The 23,262-nt window shown below is 39.2% G+C and overlaps 1 protein-coding gene across 3 annotated transcripts in view; it reads left to right on the top strand.

Moving 5' to 3' along the window:
• Positions 1-23,262, top strand: part of LOC150085670 (cGMP-specific 3',5'-cyclic phosphodiesterase-like) — a 575,777-nt gene that overhangs the window by 493,659 nt on the left and 58,856 nt on the right. For all 3 annotated transcript variants that reach the window (XM_090374174.1, XM_090374175.1, XM_090374176.1), the window contains exon 19: positions 11,878-11,961. In XM_090374174.1, coding sequence (XP_090230300.1) covers positions 11,878-11,961 — 84 coding nt within the window. The remainder of the gene's footprint in view (positions 1-11,877; positions 11,962-23,262) is intronic.

Genomic DNA, 23,262 nt, shown 5'->3' on the forward strand with positions numbered 1-23,262 from the left:
TATTTGTTAAACTCCTAGCATTGGTGTACAAACAAGTATACATGCACCTATTTCTATTCTTAGCTACCCTAACACAGCCCATGTATTTACTTGTTCCGCAATGACTCCCAGCAGTCTCTGGAATCTCCTGCACCTTGTTTTTCAGGCTGCTGCTCATTTCAATAGAAGCAGTGCAAGAATCACTGTCACCTCTGCCAGTGGCTACTGTTAATCTATTAGCCCATGTATCCTCCCCCAAGCTAGCAGTTTTCTGACCCACCTAACTCTGCCTCGATAGCATCAGCAAATATTCTTGCACTCTTTCTATTTAAGGGTATATCTCACCCCTGTTGAAGCAGTGTCTCTCCTGTTAACAACCACAGACTAGGCTGAGAAAAATTCTACCCCTTGAGCCTTGCACAGTCTCTCCAGGGCCAAATTGATCGACAAGGCTCTCATCATATACTCCCTCCTATCGTGTCTGGGCAGAATTGCAGACACTTTCAAATTCAACCTTAACTCACAGCTTTTTTTCAGCATTGACCTGTACTTGTTAAGTAATTCTGCCGGTCTCCTACTCTTAATATCATTATGGCCAATGTGTACAACAATATCACCTTTTGTGCCCTTAAAAAAAATTATATCTGCTCTACATCGTCATTGCCCCTTACTTTGCCCCTGGCAGAGATACCCTGGTCCTGTTCCACCTATCCTTTTTACAAAGCATCTTCCCCGTTTCCCTAACAATAGAGCCATCAACAACAACTAGTTCCTTTGGGACCAGCACATTCTGCCTTGGGGGTTGCTGCTGTGTTGCATGATGTTCAAGTGCAAGCTCTGGCATTGATATGGTCAGCTGAGAGCTTGATGGGGCTCCTCGATTTAAATCCTTCGAAGGCATCCACCCTGTCCTTCAAGCTCTCATATAGGCCCATAACAACACTGAGTTGGCACCTGATTTCCTCACACTCCTTACATCACGCACACATAAAGACATTTCCCTTGGCAATATCATCTCAAGCATCCACAAAGATCAAACAAACAGTGCATTTCAAACAGCTGTGATTCAGAGGAAAACTCTCCCCCCCCCCTCAGTTCTCCCCTGAGCCACAGCACTCCCATTAGTTTGAGCCTTTTGCTTTGCTGCTCTGGTCAGAATCATGATTTCTATTCAATTTCAAATAAAATTACAATATAAAATATAACCCTAAACTCACATCCCAATGCAGTTATAACACTATATATATGTATTTCAGTTTCCAGTATTATCACCGAGTTACATTATATGACTTTTTTATCTGCTGTCAAGTTATATGTATTAATTTATGTTACGTTTGTAAAAACTAGGTCGTTATATGTATTTAGTAAAAAAAAGTACATTTTAATTGACAGTGAAATTTAATAAGTTTAGTAAATTTTACTGATTAATTGATATTACTATAATCCCTATCTAGTTTTACGTTAAACCTTATGCTATCTAGTTCGGGGTATACATTGTATTGTATAATAATGGCTGCAAGTTATGAACAGCAAATCTACGGACACTAGGTATTAATTACTTTCAAAATTGCGCTATCTAAATTAAAAAAAAACCACAGAATTCGATTAGGTCTATAAGCTACTTATAGAAAATAATTTAATATAACAATTAAGTCAATAAAACGGCTAAATATAATTAAAAACTTAGCGTTTGTGGAGCTGCAAAACTTGTCCAACACGTGGATTAGATACCCTTACCGATACTAAGTAATAACCTACAAAATCTCTATCTAAGTTCAATTAAACTAGGTATTGTTACTAGGAATATAAAGCACTTCTAGAAAATAAATCAATATGCCAATTTAAGTCAATAAAAAAGCATAAGCTTAAGAAAAACTTTTCTATTAGCTGGAGCCGTAAAAACTTTGCCTGTTCACGTGTACCCTCAATTGGGTAATACATATCCTGCTTTAGCTTATCGCTACATTGTCAATTAATCAATTAAATTTATTAACCTTATTAATTATTTAAATTGTATTTAAACAGAAATCATGCCCCAGATTAGAACAGCAAAGCAACGGGTACAAAGTAGCAAGATGCTATGGCTCGGAGAACCAAAGGGGGCGATTCTCCAACTCATTGGTGCCTCCATAGCCAGGTGGGCAGGAGCAGCAGTGCATAGCACACACTTCTTGATTAGACCGGGGTTCGAGCCTGTGACCACCAAATACAGAGGATGCGGAAAGTCAGGGAACGACCACCGCATATCCCCGGAGCAATATGGCCTTAGTTGCTAATGCTCCTAAAAAACCAAACAAACAAACATAACTCCAACTCGTTACAGCTTTAAAAAAATGTGCAACTTGTGAAATGTTTGTGGACTTTTTGGAACAGGACATGATATAGCCAAGGAGGAAGTCTTTGTGTGTGTATGCTAGGTGCAGCGAGTGTCAAGAAATTTGGTGCCAACTCAGTGTTCTTATGGGCATCTATGAGAGTTTGATGAGTAGGGTAGATGCCCTCAAAGGAATTAAAATATGGGCCCATCAAATTTCTCAGCTGCCCAACACAATGCCAGAGCTCACTCTTGTGCATCAGGCAACACAGCGGCAACCTTCAGGGCAGAATCCACTCATCCCACAGAAGCTAGTTATTGTCGGTAACTCTTTTTGTCGAGGAGACGGGGAATATATTGTGCAAAAAAGATAGGTTGAATAGAACCAGGATATGTCTGCCAGGAGCCAAAGTTGATGATGTTGTAGCACAAATATCAAGGGCACAAAGGGTGATATTGTTGTACACATTGGCAGTAATGAAATTAAGAGTAGGAGATCAACTGACTTACTGAACAAGTACAAGTCAATGATAGGAGGGAGTATATGATGAGAGCCTTGCCAATCAATTCGGCCATGGAGAGATTCTGCAAGGCTCATGGGATAAAATTTTTTCTCCACATGGTCTGTGCTTGTTAACAGGAAAGACTGCTTCTACAGGGATGGTATACACTTAAATAGAAAGGGTGGTAACCAATGGACACTGCTCTTCATGGACTAATGTTATTATTGGAGGTACCCAGGCATCCATGTCAGTCCCATTGTTATTTTCTGTATTTATCGATAATATTGATGAAGGTATATCATGCTTAATGTCCAAGTTTGCAGATGATACAAAGTTTGGTGGGGTTAGTAGTGACAGTACGCTACTGCAACAGGATCTAGAAAAGTTCAGAAGATGGGCTGAGTGGGAGCAACTGAAGTTTAACATTGACAAATGCAAAGTACTGCATATGAGTAGCAGTAACTCCATAGTAACATACCAACTGTGTGGTACTACAATCGGTAGTGGAGCATCAAAAAGATCTGAGGTTAAATGTACAGTCATATGTGAAGTTTTCTGAGCATTCTGCAAGGGTTGCTCAGGGGTTCTTGTCAGTGATATACAGGAATTTTGCTAGCAGCGATAAGGATATATAAGGTGTGGCTTGACTATTCGCTTGCATAAGATGGTCAGGCCACACCTTGAATACTGCATACAGGTCTGGAGGACTCATTTTAGGAAGGATGCAGAGCTGCTGAAACAAATACGGAGAAGGGCAACGAGATTAGCGAGGGGAAAAATGGTTTCCCTTGCCAAGAAAGGCTTAAGTTCTGCAGATTGCAGTGTCTGGAGACTGCAAGGTGATCTGATTGAAGTATATAAGGCCTTGAATAGTTTGAGCAAGCTCATTCCTGATGGGATTCTTCTTATTTCTCAGATAACACCCCTGAGGAGGTATAAATTGAAATTGAGATAAGAAAGTTGTAGAATAGATGTGCAGAAATTTGTGTTTAGCCATGGGATGGTTGGGGCTGGAACAAACTTCCATCTGTTGTTGTGGAATCCACAAACTTCCATCTGTTGTTATGTTTAAATAAGTTCAAGTAATAACTAGACAATCTTTTGGAGTGAATGGATGGGTGAAATGTGAAGGTCTTTTTTTATTTATTTTTTATTTTGCTGAGGCTATAAAAGCTTGCTTTCTTGCATAAAATGCCTCTTCTAATGTTAATTACTAATCAACACACAGAGGCATTGGTTGGTAATTTCTTGGATAATATTCTTCATGGTAAGGACTTGCATCAAATTATAAAATTTGATCAGGAGATGATTATGGTTGCTTATTCTATTATAAGTTTCATGAAACTGATAGGGGTCTAGGTAACAGACTCTGACAGTCAAGACTGGGATCTCAGAGGGATGTCATCTTCTAAATTCTTTACATGATATTGATTTTCACATGACAGACTTACTGGGGGGTGTACGATCAAGCTTGAGTCTCACTTTTATAAGGGATTTCATGATTATTGGGAACTGATGCTTTGATTGTTAAGGAATGTGAGAAAATTTAACTGCAGATTTATAAGTATAATTTTCAGCTGTGGAACAATAAGAAAGTCTTTTTCCCAAGAATTAAAGAACTAGAAGGGAGAAATGCAAATTATTGTATCCTTTGATTCTTCCTTAGACTAGGTAATGCCAATATGGAAATCTGAGTTTTACACACAGGTGGAGATGACACTGGTTGGACTAGAGAGCTCCAGAGAGGTTATGTAAAGATCCTTAGAACAGTTTTGGACAGTGTGGTGCATTTGAATTAATTATGACAGAATTTGGTCATAGTCAATTTAGTCATAAAAGTGAGTTGATTAATAAACAGATTGATGGAAGCTTGATTACTGGCCATAGAGATTTTCACAGCTTAACTCAACCCTACTAGACTGTTTAGTGACATCTGCAAGGATAGTTCTGTGTCTTCTTCCGTTCTTGTAGACACTACTAGCACTGGTTCATTTACAAATGGTTATAAGGCTGGTGTGGAATTAACATGCAATAACTCTACTTCTGCTGTTAAAGAAGATTTTTATTGCAGAGGTCAACTTGACACATCACCTTAGGATAAAGTTAGAGAAGTGAAAAAACGCTATTGTTGTACAGCTTCACAGACTTAAAGATTTTGAACCTGTAGCATTGAATAGTACACTATGAGATATGGATTGTTACGAAAGTCCTCACAATAAGTTTTACAAACTATTGCTCCTTCACAAAGAAAGTGAAGGAGCTCAAAAGTAGTTTTATTTTTATTCAAATTAATCACAACCTGATTGATTGCACTTATTACACCATTCTAGAAGTTTCTGAAAAAAGTCAGTGAAGCCATCCAAAGAAATGTTTAGTTTGGTTTGTATGTTTACCTTTGTCCTCAATATCCTGAAATCTCTTTCCTTTGAAAACAGTTTTCACCTTGGAAAAGAGGAAGAAGTCTGCTGGTGCTAGATCACAAGAGTAGGGAGGGTGGGCAACCTGTACAATGCCCGTTTTGTGAAAACTGTCTTCACAACAAGTGCGGAATGGGCAGGAGCATTGTAGTGCAACAAGAACCAGCTTCTCTTATTTCAAAATTGTGTCCTTACCCAGGAAATGTACTTCAGTAGTCTTTGAATCAATTGTACGTAGAATGTAGAATTGACAATTTTCCCTTTAGGTACAAATTTCTTGTGAATTGCACTCTGTTTGTCAAAAAACATGACCAGCATCATCTTGATCCTTGTGTAAATAAAACTTTTTTGGACATAGGTGATGAATTTGAAGTAATAATATAAATAACAGCATATGATGCAAGAAAGCAAGCTTATAAAGCAGTGGCTGAAAAAAAATAAAATAAAATTCCCGCATCACCTGCCCATCCCCTCCAATAATTTGTCTAGTTTTCTCTTGAATTTATTCAAACTAGTCACTTCCACAACAACAGACGGGAGCGTTTGCCATAGAATTTAGCACCATCAAATTTCTGGATTTTACAAAGAACCATACAGATTTTCAATTCTTACAAGTTTTGAGAAATTTCCTAATATGGGGTTCCATGCTCTAATGAATGGTTAATTACATGACAATTTGTTTGTAGAATATATATTTGCTATTGATCTGCATAAAGCTGGTATTTGTTTATTACCATGAGATATATCTGTTTATATATATATATATATATATATACAGTCAGTTCCCGACTTTACGAGTTAATTCGTTCTTAGCGCGCGCGTGCGCTCATAAAGGAATTTATTTCCCGTAGACATAATGTTGAAAACACGAGTTATGTTTAAACAATGATTGATTTATCCAAAGAAATGAAAACAGCCTTTAAAATCAAGCAAATTAAAATTTAAAGAAATTATTTATGACTTACAAATGTTAAAAAATGTTTATTCTTCATTGACTAAATGCACACTCATTGATCACTCATTGTTGGGTTGGCACTCGTTATTGGTTTGTTCACAAGGAGTCGCCTTCTTCAGAAATGCTTCAAGAGGCGTTTGTTTCCAAGATCTCTTTTCTTTATAAATTTCACAATGGCATGCATAAGCACTTTTTAATGGCATGCACAAATTACAACTAACTAACACGATATGCGCAAGTGGGCGCCTCCGTAGCCAGGTGGGAAGGAGCAGCAGTGCATAGCACACACTTCTTGATTAGACTGGGGTTCGAGCCCGTCACCACCAAATACGGAGGATACGGAAAGGTCAGGGAATGACCACCGCATATCCCGGAGCAATATGGCCCTAGTTGCTAATGCTCCTAAAAATCAAATAACAAACAAACGCACAAGTGAGATTGCAATGAACACAATACATGCAGAGTAACAATTTTACAAAGAAAAGGAATGAACAGAAGAATCTGAAAATTTACTTATGCTTTTCATATGATTGAAGACTGCAGTGAAGGAGAAACACGATTCACCTTAATAACATAAAAACCCACACAATTGCAGTTATTGGTATTTTCGCAAATGCTGTAACATCGAGTTTACTACCAGTTTATAATTGCCTGCAGTAACTAATTATAATTGCCTGCAGTCCTTGAGGTTGTCACGGACATTCTCTCAGATATGCCAGACAAGCTGAACTTGCCACCTGGGAGTCTAAAACGCTGATGGAACTGATATCTGGGTGACATTCAAGTCAAGTAGACCCAATTTCGGTGAAGTCCGGATGATCTGTGACATCCAAATCCTCTGCTTGCTTTACGATGGTGGGACTGTTAGTAATCTTGGGTATGACCCCCATGCACAAGCACACTGGGTGACCACCAGGTATGAACCAACTTAAGCAGGGGTCGATGTGTGGCACCCACACCAAATGGAGGAATGGTGTCCCCTCTGTGTTACCAGGCAGTACTAGGTTGTAGATGACTCTCATCAACCGGTGCAATACCACCACTTTGCTTATTGGAGGCTTGAAGTGGTGGAACCCATGTTTAGTCTACAGAGCTAAGTTCCAGTCACCCCTTCCCCATCTCTTCCATCATGCAGTATGACTGATGACTTTTGAGGTTATGATGAACATCATGGCGAGATACAATTTTCCTTACATTTTGAGGGTACAGTTCTAAAACGGTGTTTGCAGGCCGGCCGATAGTTAGTACACTAGACCGAACCTATTGGTAACTCTTTAGGAGGCTTCCGAATCAGCTAGTGTATAATCTTGCTACCTCTACTCTGCCAGATAGTGTCTGGAGGGAGTCCGAGTAGCATGTATGTGGGGGGCATTGTCGAAGCCACGTTATGTCAAGGATCTGGGTATATTCTTACCATGTTTATGCCATATCCAAAAATTTCATTACTTCATACAGCACGTCCCCCCCACTTTTCCTTACTATTGAATACACCATGACTTGTCAAGCTATTAGAGTAAGCTTATCTGCGAAAAGATCTAAACCTCCCAAACACTTCATAGTTCATTTCACAAATATACGTGGTCTCAATTCTAATCTCAACGATATCCATTTCCACTTGCAGTCTGCCAAACCCCATTTACTTTTTCTGACAGAATCTCAGTTATCAGTTGATTCAACTACTGCTCATCTCAATTGCCCAAATTATTCGCTGGATGATTCCTTTCGCCTCAAAGGTGGTCTTGTGCATATGACCATTCCGATATTCCCTGTCAGAGACTTGGTAATTTGGAAACTCCTCTTTTTGATCTTCTCTGGCTTAAAATCTCTCTACCTGATTGTGCCAAGTTCATCTGTTGTCTCTACTGTTCTCCCAACTCCACTAATCACTTGGAGCTCTTTGACTTTCTCCAGTCCAACTTTCCTAACAGCGAGGTAATTTTCCTTGGTGATTTTAATGTTCACAACTCCAGCTGGCTTCCGTTTTCTAGTCACACCGACCCAGCTGGTCAAGATGCTGTGGCTTTTGCAATTTCTAATGACCTTGCACAGATTGTTCATTTACCTATGGCACCTCTGTAGCCAGGTGGGCAGGAGCAGCAGTGCGTAGCACATGTTTCTTAATTAGACCTGGGTTTGAGCCCATGACCACCAAATACGGAGGATGTGGAAAGGTCAGGGAATGACCACTGCATATCCCCGGAGCAATATGGCCTTAGTTGCTAATGTTCCTAAAAAACAAAAAAATAACAATCATTTACCTACAAGAATACTGGACAATCCTAACCATACAGCTAACACGCTTGATCTTTTTCTCACAAACAACCGTTCTAAGTACATGGTCAGAGTGAGTGGTCCTTTCGATACCTCAGATCACAACTTGGTGATTGTCTCTTCTCCAATGGAGCCTTTATCTCATGGTTGTCCCCCGTGAGTCACCAAATAGAGAGGATGTGGTAAGGTCAGGGAATGACCACCGCATATCCCCAGAGCAATATGGCTTTAGTTGCTAATGCTCCTAAATAACAACAGAACACATGGCTGTTCACAACCTCGTATTGTTTGGAATTACAAGAATGCAAAATGGGATGACCTGCGGGATTTCTTTTCTTCTTTTCCTTGGTCGGATTACTGTTCAAAACGTCTGATGTCAACGTTTGCTAAGATCGTGTTAGTGAAATTATTCTTGTAGGAACGGAATCCTTTATTTCACACTCCACTTTAAAATCTCGTCCTTTATCTAAACCTTGGTTTTCCAATAAATGTGCTAAAGCTGTTCAAGAGAAGAATGTTGCATATCGTAATTGGCTTTTTTCCAATTCTTCAATTTCTTTTTCTCTCTACACCAAAGCTCGCAACAATTGAAAAGCGATCATTAATCAGTCCAAACGAGATTTTGAACAGGCTAAGAGTAGAAAACTCGCTTCTTGCCCTAATGGTAGCCGAGCATTCTGGTCTCTTGCCAAAGCTATTGGCCGCAACTTTTGCCCATCTCTGCTCCCACTGTCAAAACCAGATGGTTCTGTTGTCACTTCAGACAAGGATAAAGCAAACCTGCTGGCATCCCATTTTTCTTCTAACTCATGTATTAATGATCTTGGTAAAACACCTCCCACCATTTCCAACACGTTCCATTCAATACCTCCTGTGGTCTTCCATCAAAAGGATATCAGAAGGATTTTGACAAATCTTGATGCTAAGAAAGCTCCAGGTCCTGATGGTATTTCTCCACTTGTTTAAAAACCTGTGCTCCTGAACTTATGTTCTTTGCCGTCTTTTTTCACTTTCTTATTCCAAAGGTGTTTTTGCTTCTGTTTCAAAATTTGTTCATATCCAACCAGTTCCTAAAAAGGGTGACAAACTCCTCCCATTGCAATTACTTCTATTCTTTCTAAAGAAATGGGGAAATCAATTAACCACCAACTCTTAAACTACCTATTTGTAGAAACCTTCCATCTGATCAACGATTGCCAGTATGGATTCCATCAGTGTGGATTCACAGGTGATATTCTGGCTTATGTTACCCATATATGGACAAATTCAATGGAAAAGTTTGGTGAAACACAAGCAGTTGCTCTTGACATCTCAAAGGCTTTCGATCATGTTTAGCATAAAGGTCTTCTAAACAAGCTTCGATCTTATGGTTTGCCAACTGTTTTTTGTAATTGGTTATCCAGTTTTCTCTCTGATCACTCACTGAGGGTGTGGTAGATGGCTCTCTGTCTTCTAACTTCTCCACTAATGCCGGTGTCCCCCAAGGTTCAGTTCTTTCCCCCACTCTTTTCCCCTTGTATAATAATGACCTTCTTCCATTGACTGGAAATCCTATCCATAGGTTTGCCGATGATAGCGCATTGCATTCCACTTTCCATTTTGAAAAACCTTGCCCTGCTCAATCAACTTCAACTTAGCATTAATAGAGGCATATGATGCAAGAAGGCAAGCTTATGCAGCATCAGACAAAAAAAAAAAAATCACTCCCAATTTCACCCCTCCGTTCGTTCGAAATATCTGTCCAGCTCAGCCTTAAATTTATTTAGGCTATCAACTTCCACAACAAGAGATGTAAGTCTGTTCCACCAACCAACTATCCGCTGGCTAAAGGCAAATTTCCACACATCTATCCTACATCTGTCTCCTCAATTTGAATTTATGCCCTCTCAGATGATTATTCTGAGAACTTCTTGAATATCCGCTACCAATTCCTTAAATGCCGATCTCCAGGTAATTCTCCAGTGGGGCAAAGACAACTTAATTGATTTCAATCCTTCTAAAACTCAGTCTTGTCTTATATCTCACAAAGAAGGATTCTTCTGCTCCTATGCTTATCTTTGGTGACACTCCGATTTCTAGGCAAAATGATATCTCTTTTGGGGATTACCCTGACTTCTAATCTCTCTTGGCACAAGCAGATTACAAATATTGCTTCGTCTGCATCTAAAAAACTTAGTTTTCTCTTTCTCTCTCAGCATTACTTTTCTTCCAAACAGCTGTTCACTCTATGCAAATCGCAAATCCGCCCTACCATGGAATATTTTTCCCACATCTGGGGCGGTGCCTCCAAAACCTCTCTCAGGCTTCCAGATTCCATTCAGAAGAGGGCTGTTAGGTTAATTAATGACTCCTCTCTAACAGAGTCTCTCCACTCTCTGTCTCATATATGTACTGTTTCTGCTGCATGACTTTTCTACAGATACTTCCATGGGCACTGTTCTTCTGAATTGGCTTCTATAATTCCCGCTTTCTCTTTCAAAACAGTTCGAACTCGCACTGCCACCAGCCAATATTTATTTACTGTCCAACTTCAAATTCACAGAATCAACTTTTCATCTTCCTCATTTATTCATTCAACTGTAGTTTTCTGGAACAACCTTCCTTCGTACATATTTCCTGAAAATTACAGTCTACAGAAGTTCAAGTCTAATGTCAACAAATATCTTCTTTTGTCTTCTCAACCTCCAACCCAGGCACGGTACTAAGTACTATAGGTTCTAATACCTCTCGTGTTTGGGGTTTACATAAAAAAAAAAAAAAAAAAACAGAAAACCACAATAAACCGAAAAGTGCAAATTGTTTTTATTGTTTTATGGTTGCAACCTCCAGACATGTGCTTTAGAAAAATATCACAAAGGCGTTCAAAATTGATTCTTATAATGGAACATATGATAACGATGAAAGTTTAGTGCATTTTAATGATTTGAATAGGTAACTAATACAATTTGCATTATAAAAATGACCTATTAGAGAGATAAATAGCTTAGTTATATAGCAGAATTTTCAATTTTCGAGGTCTTGGAATGAATAACTAAAAAAAAAGTGTTATTGGGTTCACATTATGATATTTCATGATACGATGGCGTCTCTGGAACGGATTAATATCGTAAAGCGGGGAGCACTGTATTGTATAGCTACAAACGTGGTTTTAAATGTGGGATTTATGAATGTTTAACTTTAATTTTTTTTTTCATATTTTATTATATGAACAATTAATGTTCATATTTTCGAATTTGTTGATACTTAAAAAAAAAAAAAAAAACTCGTAAACCCAGGAACTCGTAAAGTGCTGGAACTGCCTGTATACTGTTCTGTGTTAAATTATTGTAGAATAAAAAGGATTTAACTTAAAAGTTTTTATTATTATTATTTAATTGTTTATTAGGTGTTTATTACCTTCTGTTTATCTAATGTTCCTAATTGTTTATTACCTTCTAGGCTATGATGGATAGAGATAAAAAAGATGAACTTCCAAAAATGCAGGTTGGATTCATTGATTGTATTTGCCTACCAGTATACAAGGTAAGAAACTACTAAAAATCTTTAAATTATCACAGTCATTGCAGTAATCAACTTTTTTTTAATAAAAAATTTGTCTTATTTAAAGGACTTAAAACATTATTTTTATTAAACATTATTGGTTTCGTATGATGGGATATGAATCTAAACCTCGCTGAATTCAGCGAAGTTTCGATTCATATCCCATCAATAAAAAAATTATTAATACTCTACTGGTCTGGCAGAATTGGTTAGACTCCAACGAATATCGGTGATTTTCGTTATTCATCTATTCTCTAAAACCAACTTGAAACTCTCACTACCTTAAAAAAAAAAAAAAAAAAAAAAGTGTTTTTGCTATGATTTCTCTATTGAAAATTCCAGAAATCAATGTTAGTTATCATGAAAACAGGAAAAATATAGGCTTCATAGTAGCAGAAATGCTACTATGAAGCCTTTGTAGTTTATTATTCCCAAAGCAAACAAGTGAATGTACTCTTGCTAAAACTTGCTTTGGATAGACATTATCTCATTTGCAGCATCTACTGTGTGGTGTCGGCTAGTTTAGATTCCAGCAGTTGCAGTGGCTGATTTTAAAGCATCTGCATGCTATGGCTACTGCTGGTAGGCTGAAGTATACTATTTTTATACTTCACATGTTGTGAAGCCAACCTTTTTAGGCTGGCTTCGCAACACTTCACAACTTGGGGGGGGGGGGGAGAAAGAGCATATGCTTTCTTTCTTCTTTATTGCATCCATTATATAATTACTGTGAAAGGTATTATTTCACACTATGATTTCTCTCCAGATAGCTCTTACCATATTAGTATCAGAAGTGGCAAATAAGAAAGGATGCAATCCTATTACAGCATCAGCTGAGGAGGAAGAGAGGAACCATTTCCTACATCACCTGTTTGTCCCCTCTGAGTGTGTCACAACAGTTAGCTACCTTCTGGCTGAAAACAAAATTTTGCACATCTATCCTGCAACCATCCATCCTCGTGTCTTAGCTTATCTGTGATGTCTAAGGAATGGTAAGGATTCCATCAACATTTAGCTTATTCACATCTCAATCATATCTTCTCTTAGATGCCTGGTTTCCAGACTCTTACTAAGGCTTCAGTTTTGCAATTTGCGGAACTGAAGTCTTTCTTGGTAAGAGTAGCCTTTTGTTCCCCCCCCACTAACCTCATTGCTCTTCTCTGCATCTGTTCCAACATATCCACATTCTTTCTAATACGAGATTTCCAAAACCTACATGCAAGCTCAAGATGTGGCCTAACCATTGCATTGCCTTATCCAAAGGAATAATCACCTCCTTTTCTCTGCTGAAAAAATTCCTGCCTTTTTCTTTCTAAATTCTACAGCTAAATTCAGTATGCATTTGATATTCATTGAAAAATTGACAAATTAATAGGATTGAGATTATTTTTAGTACCTCCTTGATATTATTACATTGGAAAATGTAATAATTTGCCACTTCCTATGTCTCCTTCGAAAACACGTAAGTTGTGTTCAAACAAAAGCAGTTCTTCCAAAAGCATAACTGCCGTGTTACCTTTTCCTTGTAATTTCTTATTTAACACATTTAAATGTGAAGTCACATCTGCCATAAAAGAAAATTTTTTGGGTAACCCATCAGTGCCTTCTAGCTCTTCATATTCAACATTCATATCCTTCTGTCTTAAAAATAATTTCATTTCTTCAGCAGTAAATCGCGTCAACACTGCACCTCTAGAAAGCCATCTAACGCTATATGCATAAGTTCAGTATATCGACAATCAACTTCATCAAGAAGTTCATGGAATTCTCGATGATATAGTGGTCTTGCCATTATTTTACCGACTATCTTTATGACCAAATCCATCACCGCTGTTGGATCATCTCTTTTACAAACATATGTGAGCAAAATGTCTCTTGATGAATTATACAGTGAAAGGAAAACATATACGCAAAATGTTTTATCAAAATAAATTAATGAAACCTTTGTTCTCACCTCTCATGTTCAGGGCTCCATCGGTCATGATACAAATTTATTTTGTTCATATTAATTCTCTTATTTTTGAAGCATTCAGTGATTGAAGTTTCTATATCCTCTCCATGCATTTGTCCTATAAGTTGCAGTAAATCAAGCAATTCTTAGGTTCCTTGAGAATTTATATATTTACAAATGAGGACAACTTGCACAACATCACATGATTCACCACAGGCTAAAGAAAATCTTGATGCTGACGTTAGTTCCATAATCTGCTGACTGGTTACATCCTTCGTCATTAGTAAAGCTCTGTTCCTCACAGTTTTTGCAGATATTGGCATTTCATTAATTTTTGTAATTATTTCTGTTTTTGTTTTGAAAATTGCTGAAAAGATTTTCCAACATTTTAATAAAACATTCTATTATGTATTCCTGTTTCTTGTATTTTGTATGTATTACTGTTTCCCATATGTAGTACTTTACATTTGTCAATGTTAAACTTCATTTGCCACCTCTCAGCCCATCTGCTCAACCTTTCGAGATCCTGTTGCATCAGATACTGTCAGTAGTGTCCTTAACAACCCTGCCAACCTTTGTATCATCTGCAAACTTGGACATTAAGCTTGATATACTATCATCAATATCATTTATAAATACAGAAAACAACAATGTACCCAACACGGAACCCTGAGGGACTCCACTAATAACATTAGTCCACGATGAGCAGTGTCCATTGATTACCACTCTCTGTCTTCTCCCCCTGAACCATCTCTTTATCCATAGCAGAAATTTGCATCCAATACCACACTCCTCCAAATTGTGCAGCAGTCTTCCATGTGCAACAGTATCAAAAGCCTTTCTAAGGTCCAAATATATAATATCAAAGTTATTCCCTGCATCCAGTTATTTTGTGACTGCATCATACTATCCAGTCAAATTGGGTCATGCAAGACTTTCCCTTAACAAAACCATGCTGTGTCCTAGCTATAACTGAAGTCTTGTCTAGATGATCCTGCAGTGCTTCTTTTAGCATCAGCATTAGTAGAGGATGATGCAAGAATGCAAGCTTATGCAGCATCAGCCAAAAAAAAAAAACACTTCCACTTCACCCCTCTGTTCATTTGAAATACCTGTCCAGCTGAGCCTTAAATTTATTTAGACTATCAACTTCCACAACAAGGGATGGAAGTCTGTTCCACCAACCAACCAACCACACACTGGCTAAAGGCAAATTTCCGTACGTCTATCCTACATCTGTCTTTCCTCAATTTGAATTTATACCCTCTCAGCTGATTATTTTGAGCAAGAGGAAGAATCCCATCAGCATTGAGCATGCTCAAACCATTCAAGGCTTTATACACCTCTATCAGATCACCTTGCTGGTGCCAAGTTTCCAAACATTGTAATTTGCAAAACTTAAGCCTTTCTTCGTAAGAGCACCCCTTTGTTCCATTCACTAATCTTGTTGTCCTTCTCTGTACTCGTTCCAGCAGCTCTACATCCTTCTTGAAATGAGGCCTCCAGACCTGTATACAGTACTCTTCGTGTGGCCTGACCATTCCCCTATACAAGGGAATAATCACCTCCTTATCCCTGCTAGAAAAATTCCTGTATATCATTGACAATACACCATGAGCTACTCTTGTAGACCATCTGCACTGCTCAGAGAACTTCATATCTGCCTGCACAATTACCCCCAGATCCTTTTCATTCTCTACCACTGTCAGTGTAGTACCACAGAGTTGATATGTTGCTGTTTCCCATATGTAGTACTTTACATTTGTCAATGTTAAACTTCATTTGCCACCTCTCAGCCCATCTGCTCAACCTTTCCAGATCCTGTTGCAATAGCATAGTGTCAGTAGTGTCCTTGACAACCCTGCCAACCTTTGTATCGTCTGCAAATTTGGACATTAAGCTTGATATACCATCATCAATATCATTTATAAATACAAAAAACAATAATGGACCCAACACCTGAGGGACTCCACTAATAACATTAGTCCACGATGAGCAGTGTCCATTAATTACCACTCTCTGTCTTCTCCCCCTTAACCACCCCTTTATCCATAGCAGCAATTTGCCTCCAATGCCACACTGCTCCAATTTGTGCAGCAGTCTTCCATGTGCAATAGTATCAAAAGCCTTTCTAAGATCCAAGTATATAATATCAAAATTATTCCCTGCATCCAGTTCTTTTGTGACTGCATCATAGTATCCAATCAAATTGGTTAGGCTAGACTTCCCCTTGACAAAACCACGCTGTGTCCGCGCTATAACTGAAGTCTTGTCTAGATGATGCTGCAGTGCTTCTTTCACCAGTGCCTCCATTAATTTTCCTGGAACAGAAGTTAAACTCACAGGTCTCTAATTACTTGTGTCAGCCTTTGATCCTCCTTTGTCAATTGGGGTCACATTTGCACATCTCCAGTCTATGGGTACCTCCCCTGAGTCCAAAGAAGCTTTCATAATTATGGCTAAGGATTTGCTTACTTCCTTTGCTGCCTCCTTTAATATAACGGATAGATTCCATCCACCCCTGGTGCCTTTTTTATGTTTATCCTCAACAATTTCTCCTCCACTTTACTCTCAATTATCACAAGATTCTCTAGCTTACTGCCAGAGTTGAATACACCTCTGGCATTCCCCTCGCTGAATAACTCCTCATGTGTTAATGTCGATGCAAAATATTCATTTAGTTTGTTTGCTACCTGAGCAGGATCATCAACAGTTGACCCCTCGATATCAAGTGGACCAATCTGATTCATCCCCTTCCTTCTAGAGTTTACACAAGTAAAGAATTCTTTGCTGTTTTTCTTTGCATCCCTTGCCAAAGATTTCTCGTAATCTGCCTTCGCCTGCCTAACCTCCTTTGTAACTTGGTTACAGATCAACTTGTATCTATTATAGGCTTCTGTGTCACATGTTAATTTATATGTATCTCATGCATTTTTCTTCTCTGCCATATGTCTCATTAGTTCATTTGACATCCATTTAGGCCTAAACCTTGAACAATATTTCTTAGTTGGTATGTAAAGCCTAGTAGCCAAGATACGTTCTTTGAATGCTTCCCATTTTGAATTTACTGTTGGTAACATCATCAGTTGGTCCCACTGTATAGAATTTAAATACTGTCTCAGACCATCGTAGTTGCCTTTATGAAAGCAATAACCCTTCCCTTTACCCCTAATTGTAGTTACCTCTTTGAGTAACTCCCACTTCAGCACACTGTGATCACTGCCACCTAGTGGTTCCTTTATCTGCAGATTCCTAATGCGTGAAGAATCACTACTGATAATCAAATCAAGAGTATTACTCCCTCTAGTTGCCTCTTGAACATGCTGATGTAGAAAACAATCATCCAATAAATCCACAAAAGCCTTGCTAGTGTGTGAGTGACCAGCCCACAAATTCCAGTCAATATCTGGGAAATTAAAATCCCCCATTATAAGACTCTCTGATTTATTAGCCCACTCTATTTCTCTGTACAGTTTCTTATTATACTCATCAGAGTCATTAGGCCTATAGCACACTCATACTCTCAATTTTGATCTCCCAATGCTTATGTCACACCAAACTGACTCCACACTGCACTGTCCAGCGATGTCGACTGGCTTCACTTCCTTGGATTTTATGTGTTAGCATTAGCATTAGCATTAGCATTAGTAGAGGCATTTGATGCAAGAAAGCAAGCTTATGCAGCATCAGCCAAAAAAAAAAAAAAAAAAAAAAAAAAAAAAGTAACATAAATAAATAAAAATAACCACTTCCACTTCACCCCTCTGTTCGTTCGAAATACCTGTCCAGCTGAGCCTTAAACTTATTTAGGCTATCAACTTCCACGACAAGGGATGGAAGTCTGTTCCACCCACCAACCACCCGCTGGCTAAAGGCAAATTTCCGCACATCTATCCTACATCTGTCTTTCCTCAATTTGAATTTATGCCCTCTCAGGTGATTTTTCTGAGCTAGAGGAAGAATCCCATCAGCATTGAGCATGCTCAAACCATTCAAGGCTTTGTACACCTCTATCAGATCACCCCGCTGGTGCCTAGTTTCCAGACACTGTAATTTGCAAAACTTAAGCCTTTCTTCGTAAGAGAACCCCTTTGTCCCATTCACCAATCTAGTTGCCCTTCTCTGTACTCGTTCCAGCAGCTCTACATCCTTCCTGAAATGAGGCCTCCAGGCCTGTATACAGTACTCTAGGTGTGGCCTGACCATTGCCTTATACAAGGGAATAATCACCTCCTTATCCCTGCTAGAAAAATTTCTATATATCATTGACAATACACCATGAGCTACTCTTGCAGCTCGTCTGCACTGCTCAGAGAACTTCATATCTGCCTGCACCACCACCCCCAGGTCCCTTTCATTCTCTACCACTGTCAGTGTAGTACCACAGAGTTGATACGTTGCTCTGGGGTTGCTGTTTCCCATATGTAGTACTTTACATTTGTCAATATTAAACTTCATTTGCCACCTCGAAGCCCATCTGCTCAACCTTTCCAAATCCTGTTGCAGCAGCATAGTGTCAGTAGTGTCCTTGACAACCCTGCCAACCTTTGTATCGTCTGCAAACTTGGACATTAAGCCTGATATACCATCATCAATATCATTTATAAATACAGAAAACAATAAAGGCCCCAATACTGAACCCTGAGGGACTCCACTAATAACATTAGTCCACGATGAGCAGTGTCCATTGATTACCACTCTCTGTCTTCTCCCCCTCAACCACCCCTTTATCCATAGCAGCAACTTGCCTCCAATGCCACACTGCTCCAATTTGTGCAGCAGTCTTCCATGTGCAACAGTATCAAAAGCCTTTCTAAGATCCAAGTATATAATATCAAAGTTATTCCCTGCATCCAGTTCTTTTGTGACTGCATCATAGTATCCAATCAAATTGGTCAGGCAAGACTTCCCCTTAACAAAACCATGCTGTGTCCTAGCTATAACTGAAGTCTTGTCTAGATGATCCTGCAGTGCTTCTTTCACCAGTGCCTCCATTAATTTTCCGGGAACAGAAGTTAAACTCACAGGTCTATAATTACTTGTGTCAGCCTTTGATCCCCCTTTGTGAATTGGGGTCACATTTGCACATCTCCAGTCAATGGGTACCTCCCCTGAGTCCAAGGAAGCTCTCATAATTATGGCTAAGGGTTTGCTTACCTCCTTTGCTGCCTCCTTTAATATAACTGGATAGATCCCATCCACCCCAGGTGCCTTTCTTGTGTTTATCTTCAACAATTCCTCCTCCACTTTGCTCTCAGTTATTACAAGATTCTCTAGCTTACTGCTAGAGTTGAATACACCTCTGGCATTCCCCTCGCTGAATAACTCCTCATGTGTGAATGTCGATGCAAAATATTCATTTAGTTTGTTAGCTACCCGAGCAGGGTCATCAACAGTTGACCCATCGATCTCAAGTGGACCAATCTGATTCATCCCCTTCCTTCTAGAGTTTACATAAGTAAAGAACTCTTTGCTGTTTTTCTTCGCATCCCTTGCCAAGGATCTCTCGTAATCTGCCTTCGCCTGCCTAACCTCCTTTGTAACTTGGTTACAGATCAACTTGTATCTATCATAGGCATCCGTGTCACGTGTTAATTTGTATGTATCCCATGCATTTTTCTTCTCTGCCATATGCCTCATTAGTTCATCTGACAACCATTTAGGCCTAAACCTTGAACAATATTTCTTAGTTGGTATGTAAAGCCTAGTAGCTTCCACGATAAGTTCTTTGAATGCTTCCCATTTTGAATTTGCTGTTGGCAATATCATCAGTTGATCCCACTGTATAGAATTTAAATACTGTCTCAGTCCATTGTAGTCGCCTTTACGAAAGCAATACCCCTTCCCTTTACCCCTAATGGTAGTTACCTCTTTGAGTAACTCCCACTTCAGCACACTGTGATCACTGCCACCAAGTGGTTCATTTATCTGCAGATTCTGAATGCATGAAGAATCACTACTGATAATCAAATCAAGAGTATTACTCCCTCTAGTTGCCTCCCGAACATGCTGATGTAGAAAACAATCATCCAATAAATCCACAAAAGCCTTGCTACTGTGTGAGTGACCAGCCCCCAAATTCCAGTCAATATCTGGGAAATTAAAATCCCCCATTATAAGACTCTCTGATTTACTGGCCCACTCTATTTCTCCGAACAGTTTCTTATTATACTCATCAGAGTCATTAGGCCTATAGCACACTCCTACTCTCAATTTTGATCTCCCAATGCTTATGTCACACCAAACTGACTCGACACTGCACTGTCCAGCGATGTCGACTGGCTTCACTTCCTTGGATTTTATGTGTTTCTTAATTAATAGCATAACCCCTCCTCCCTTCCTATCCTGTCTATCCTTTCTGTACACATTGTACTCCCCAAATTCCAGTTCTGCATTTCTTATATCTGTGTGACACCACGTCTCTGAAATCCCCACAATATCTGCCTTTGATGTTTTGAGCAATACCTCAAATTCATCAAATTTATTTACTAAACTCCTAGCATTGGTGTACACACAAGTATACATGCACCTGTTCTTTTTCTTAGCTACCCTAACACAACCCATGTGTTTACTTGTACCCCAATGATTCCCAGCAGTCTCTGAAATATCCTGCATCTTATTTTCCAGGCTGCGGCTCATTCCAATAGAAGCAGTGCAAGAATCACTTTCACCTCTGCCAGTGGCTACTGTTAATCTATTAGTCCTTGTATCCCCCCAATCTAGCAGTTTTCCGACCCACCTAACATTGCCTCGAAGTGTTTCTTAACTAATAGCATAACCCATCCTCCCTTCCTATCCTGTCTATCCTTTCTATACATATTGTACTCCCCAAATTCCAGTTCTGCATTCCTTATATCTGTGTGACACCACGACTCTGATATCCAACAATATCCGCCTTTGATGCTTTGAGCAATACCTCAAATTCATCAAATTTATTTACAAACTCCTAGCATTGGTGTAAACACAAGTATACATGCACATGTTTCTATTCTTAGCTACCATAACACAACCCATGTGTTTACTTGTACCGCAATGACTCCCAGCAGTCTCTGAAATATCCTGCATCTTGTTTTTCAGGCTTCTGCGCATTCCAGTAGAAGCAGTGCAAGGATGACTTTCTCCTCTGCCAGTGGCTACTGTTAATCTATTAGTCCTTGTATCCCTCCAAGCTAGCAGTTTTCCGACCCACCTAATACTGCCTTGATAGCATCAGCAAAAAATATTCTTGCACACTTTCTATTTAAGTGTATCCCATCCCTGTAGAAGCAGTCTCTTCTGTTAACAAGTACAGTCCAGGCTGAAAAAAATTCTACCCCTTGAGCCTTGCACAATCTTTCCAGGGCCGATTCGATCGACAAGGCTCTCATCATATACTCCCTCCTATCGTGTCCGGGCAGAATTGCAGACACTTTCAAATTCAACCCTAATTCACGGCTTTTTTTCAACAGTGACCTGTACTTGTTAAGTAATTCTTCCGGTCTCCTACTCTTGATATCATTAGTGCCAACATGTACAACTATATTAACCAGTGCCTCCCTTAATTTTCGTGAAACAGAAGTTAAACTCACAGGTATATAATTACTTGTGTCAGTCTTTGATCCTCCTTTATAAATTGGGGTCACATTTGTACATCTCCAGTCTATGGGTACCTCTCCTGAGTCCAAAGAAGGGCTCATACTTATGGCTAAGAGTTTGCTTACTTCCTTTGCTGCCTTCTTTAATATAACTTGATAGATCCCATCCATGCCGGGTACCTTTTTTATGTTTATCCTCAACAATTTCTCCTCCACTTTCCTCTGAGTTATTACAAAATCATCTAACTCACTGCCAGAGTTTACTTCACCTCTGGCATTCCCCTTCCTGAATAACTCCTCATGTGTGAATTTAGATGTAAAATACTCGTTTAATTTGTTAGTCACCTAAGCAGGATCATCAACAGTTGAACCATCAATATCAATTGGACCAATCTGATTCATCCCTTTCCTTCTAGAGTTTACATTGGTAAAGAACTCTTTTCTGTTTTTCTTTGCAGCCTTTGCCTGCCTAATCTCCTTTGTGACTTGGTTACAGACCAGCACATATCTCTCATAGGCGTCCATGTCGCCCATGCATTTTTCTTCTCTGCCATATGTCTCATTAGTTCATCTGACATCAATTTAGGCCTAAACCTTGAATAATAACTTGTTTAATAACATGTTATTGATTTAAAAATTCAAGTATTAGCATTATTAAAGGCACGTGATGCAAGAAAGTAAGTTTATATAACATCAGCCAAAAAAAAAAAAAAATCTCATCTCACCCATCCACTTGCTCCAGATGTCTGTCTAGTTCTGCCTTGAATCTATTTAAGTTATTAACTTCTACAAAGACAGATGGAAGTTTGTTCCAGCAATAAACCACCTGCTGGCTAAAGGCAAAATCTCGTACAACTATCCTACAACTCTCTTTCCCCAATTTGAATTTATGCCCTCTCAGGTGATTATTCTGAGCAAGATGAAGAACCCCATAAGCATTGAGCATGCTCAGACCATTCAAGGCTTTATACACCTCAATCAGATCACCTTGCAGGTACCTAGTTTTCAGACACCATAATTTGCAAAACTTAAGCCTTTCTTCATGAGAACAACTCTTTGTTCCATTCACTAATCTTGTTGCCTTTCTCTGTACTCATTCCAGCAGCTCTACATCCATCTTAAATTGAGGCCTCCAGACCTGTAAAGAGTACTCAAGGTGTGGCCTGATCATTGCTTTATACAAGGGGATAATCAACTTCTTATCCAGCGCCTCCGTAGCCAGGTGGGCATGAGCAGCAGTGCGTAGCACACACTTCTTGATTAGACCGGAGTTCAAGCCCGGGACCACCACATATCCCTGGAGCAATATGGTTGCTCCGGGGTTATGTGGTTGCTAATGCTCTTAAAAACCAAATAACAAACAACAAACCTCCTTATCCCTGCTAAACAAATTCCTGTATATCTTTGACAAAACACCATGAGCTACTCCTGCAGGCCACCTGCACTGCTCAAAAAATTCAAATCTGCCTGCACCGTAACCCCCAGAGTCCTTTTCTTTCTCTACCACTGTCAGTTGATACATTCTTCTGGGGTAACCACTTCCCATATGAAGTACTTTACATTTGTCAATGTTAAACTTCAGTTGCCACCTCTCAGCCCATCTGTTCAAATTTTCTAGATCCTGTTGCAGCAGCGTACTGTCATAAGTGTCATTAATAACCCTGCTGACCTTCGTATCGTCTGCAAACTTGGACATTAAGCCTGATAACATTAGTCCATGAAGCCTGATAACATTAGTCCACTGAACATTGGGGGACC

The sequence above is a fragment of the Mastigoproctus giganteus genome, chromosome 5, assembly GCF_048544385.1.
Source record: "Mastigoproctus giganteus isolate SK-2022 chromosome 5, ASM4854438v1, whole genome shotgun sequence".
NCBI classification, from domain to species: Eukaryota; Metazoa; Arthropoda; class Arachnida; order Uropygi; family Thelyphonidae; genus Mastigoproctus; species Mastigoproctus giganteus.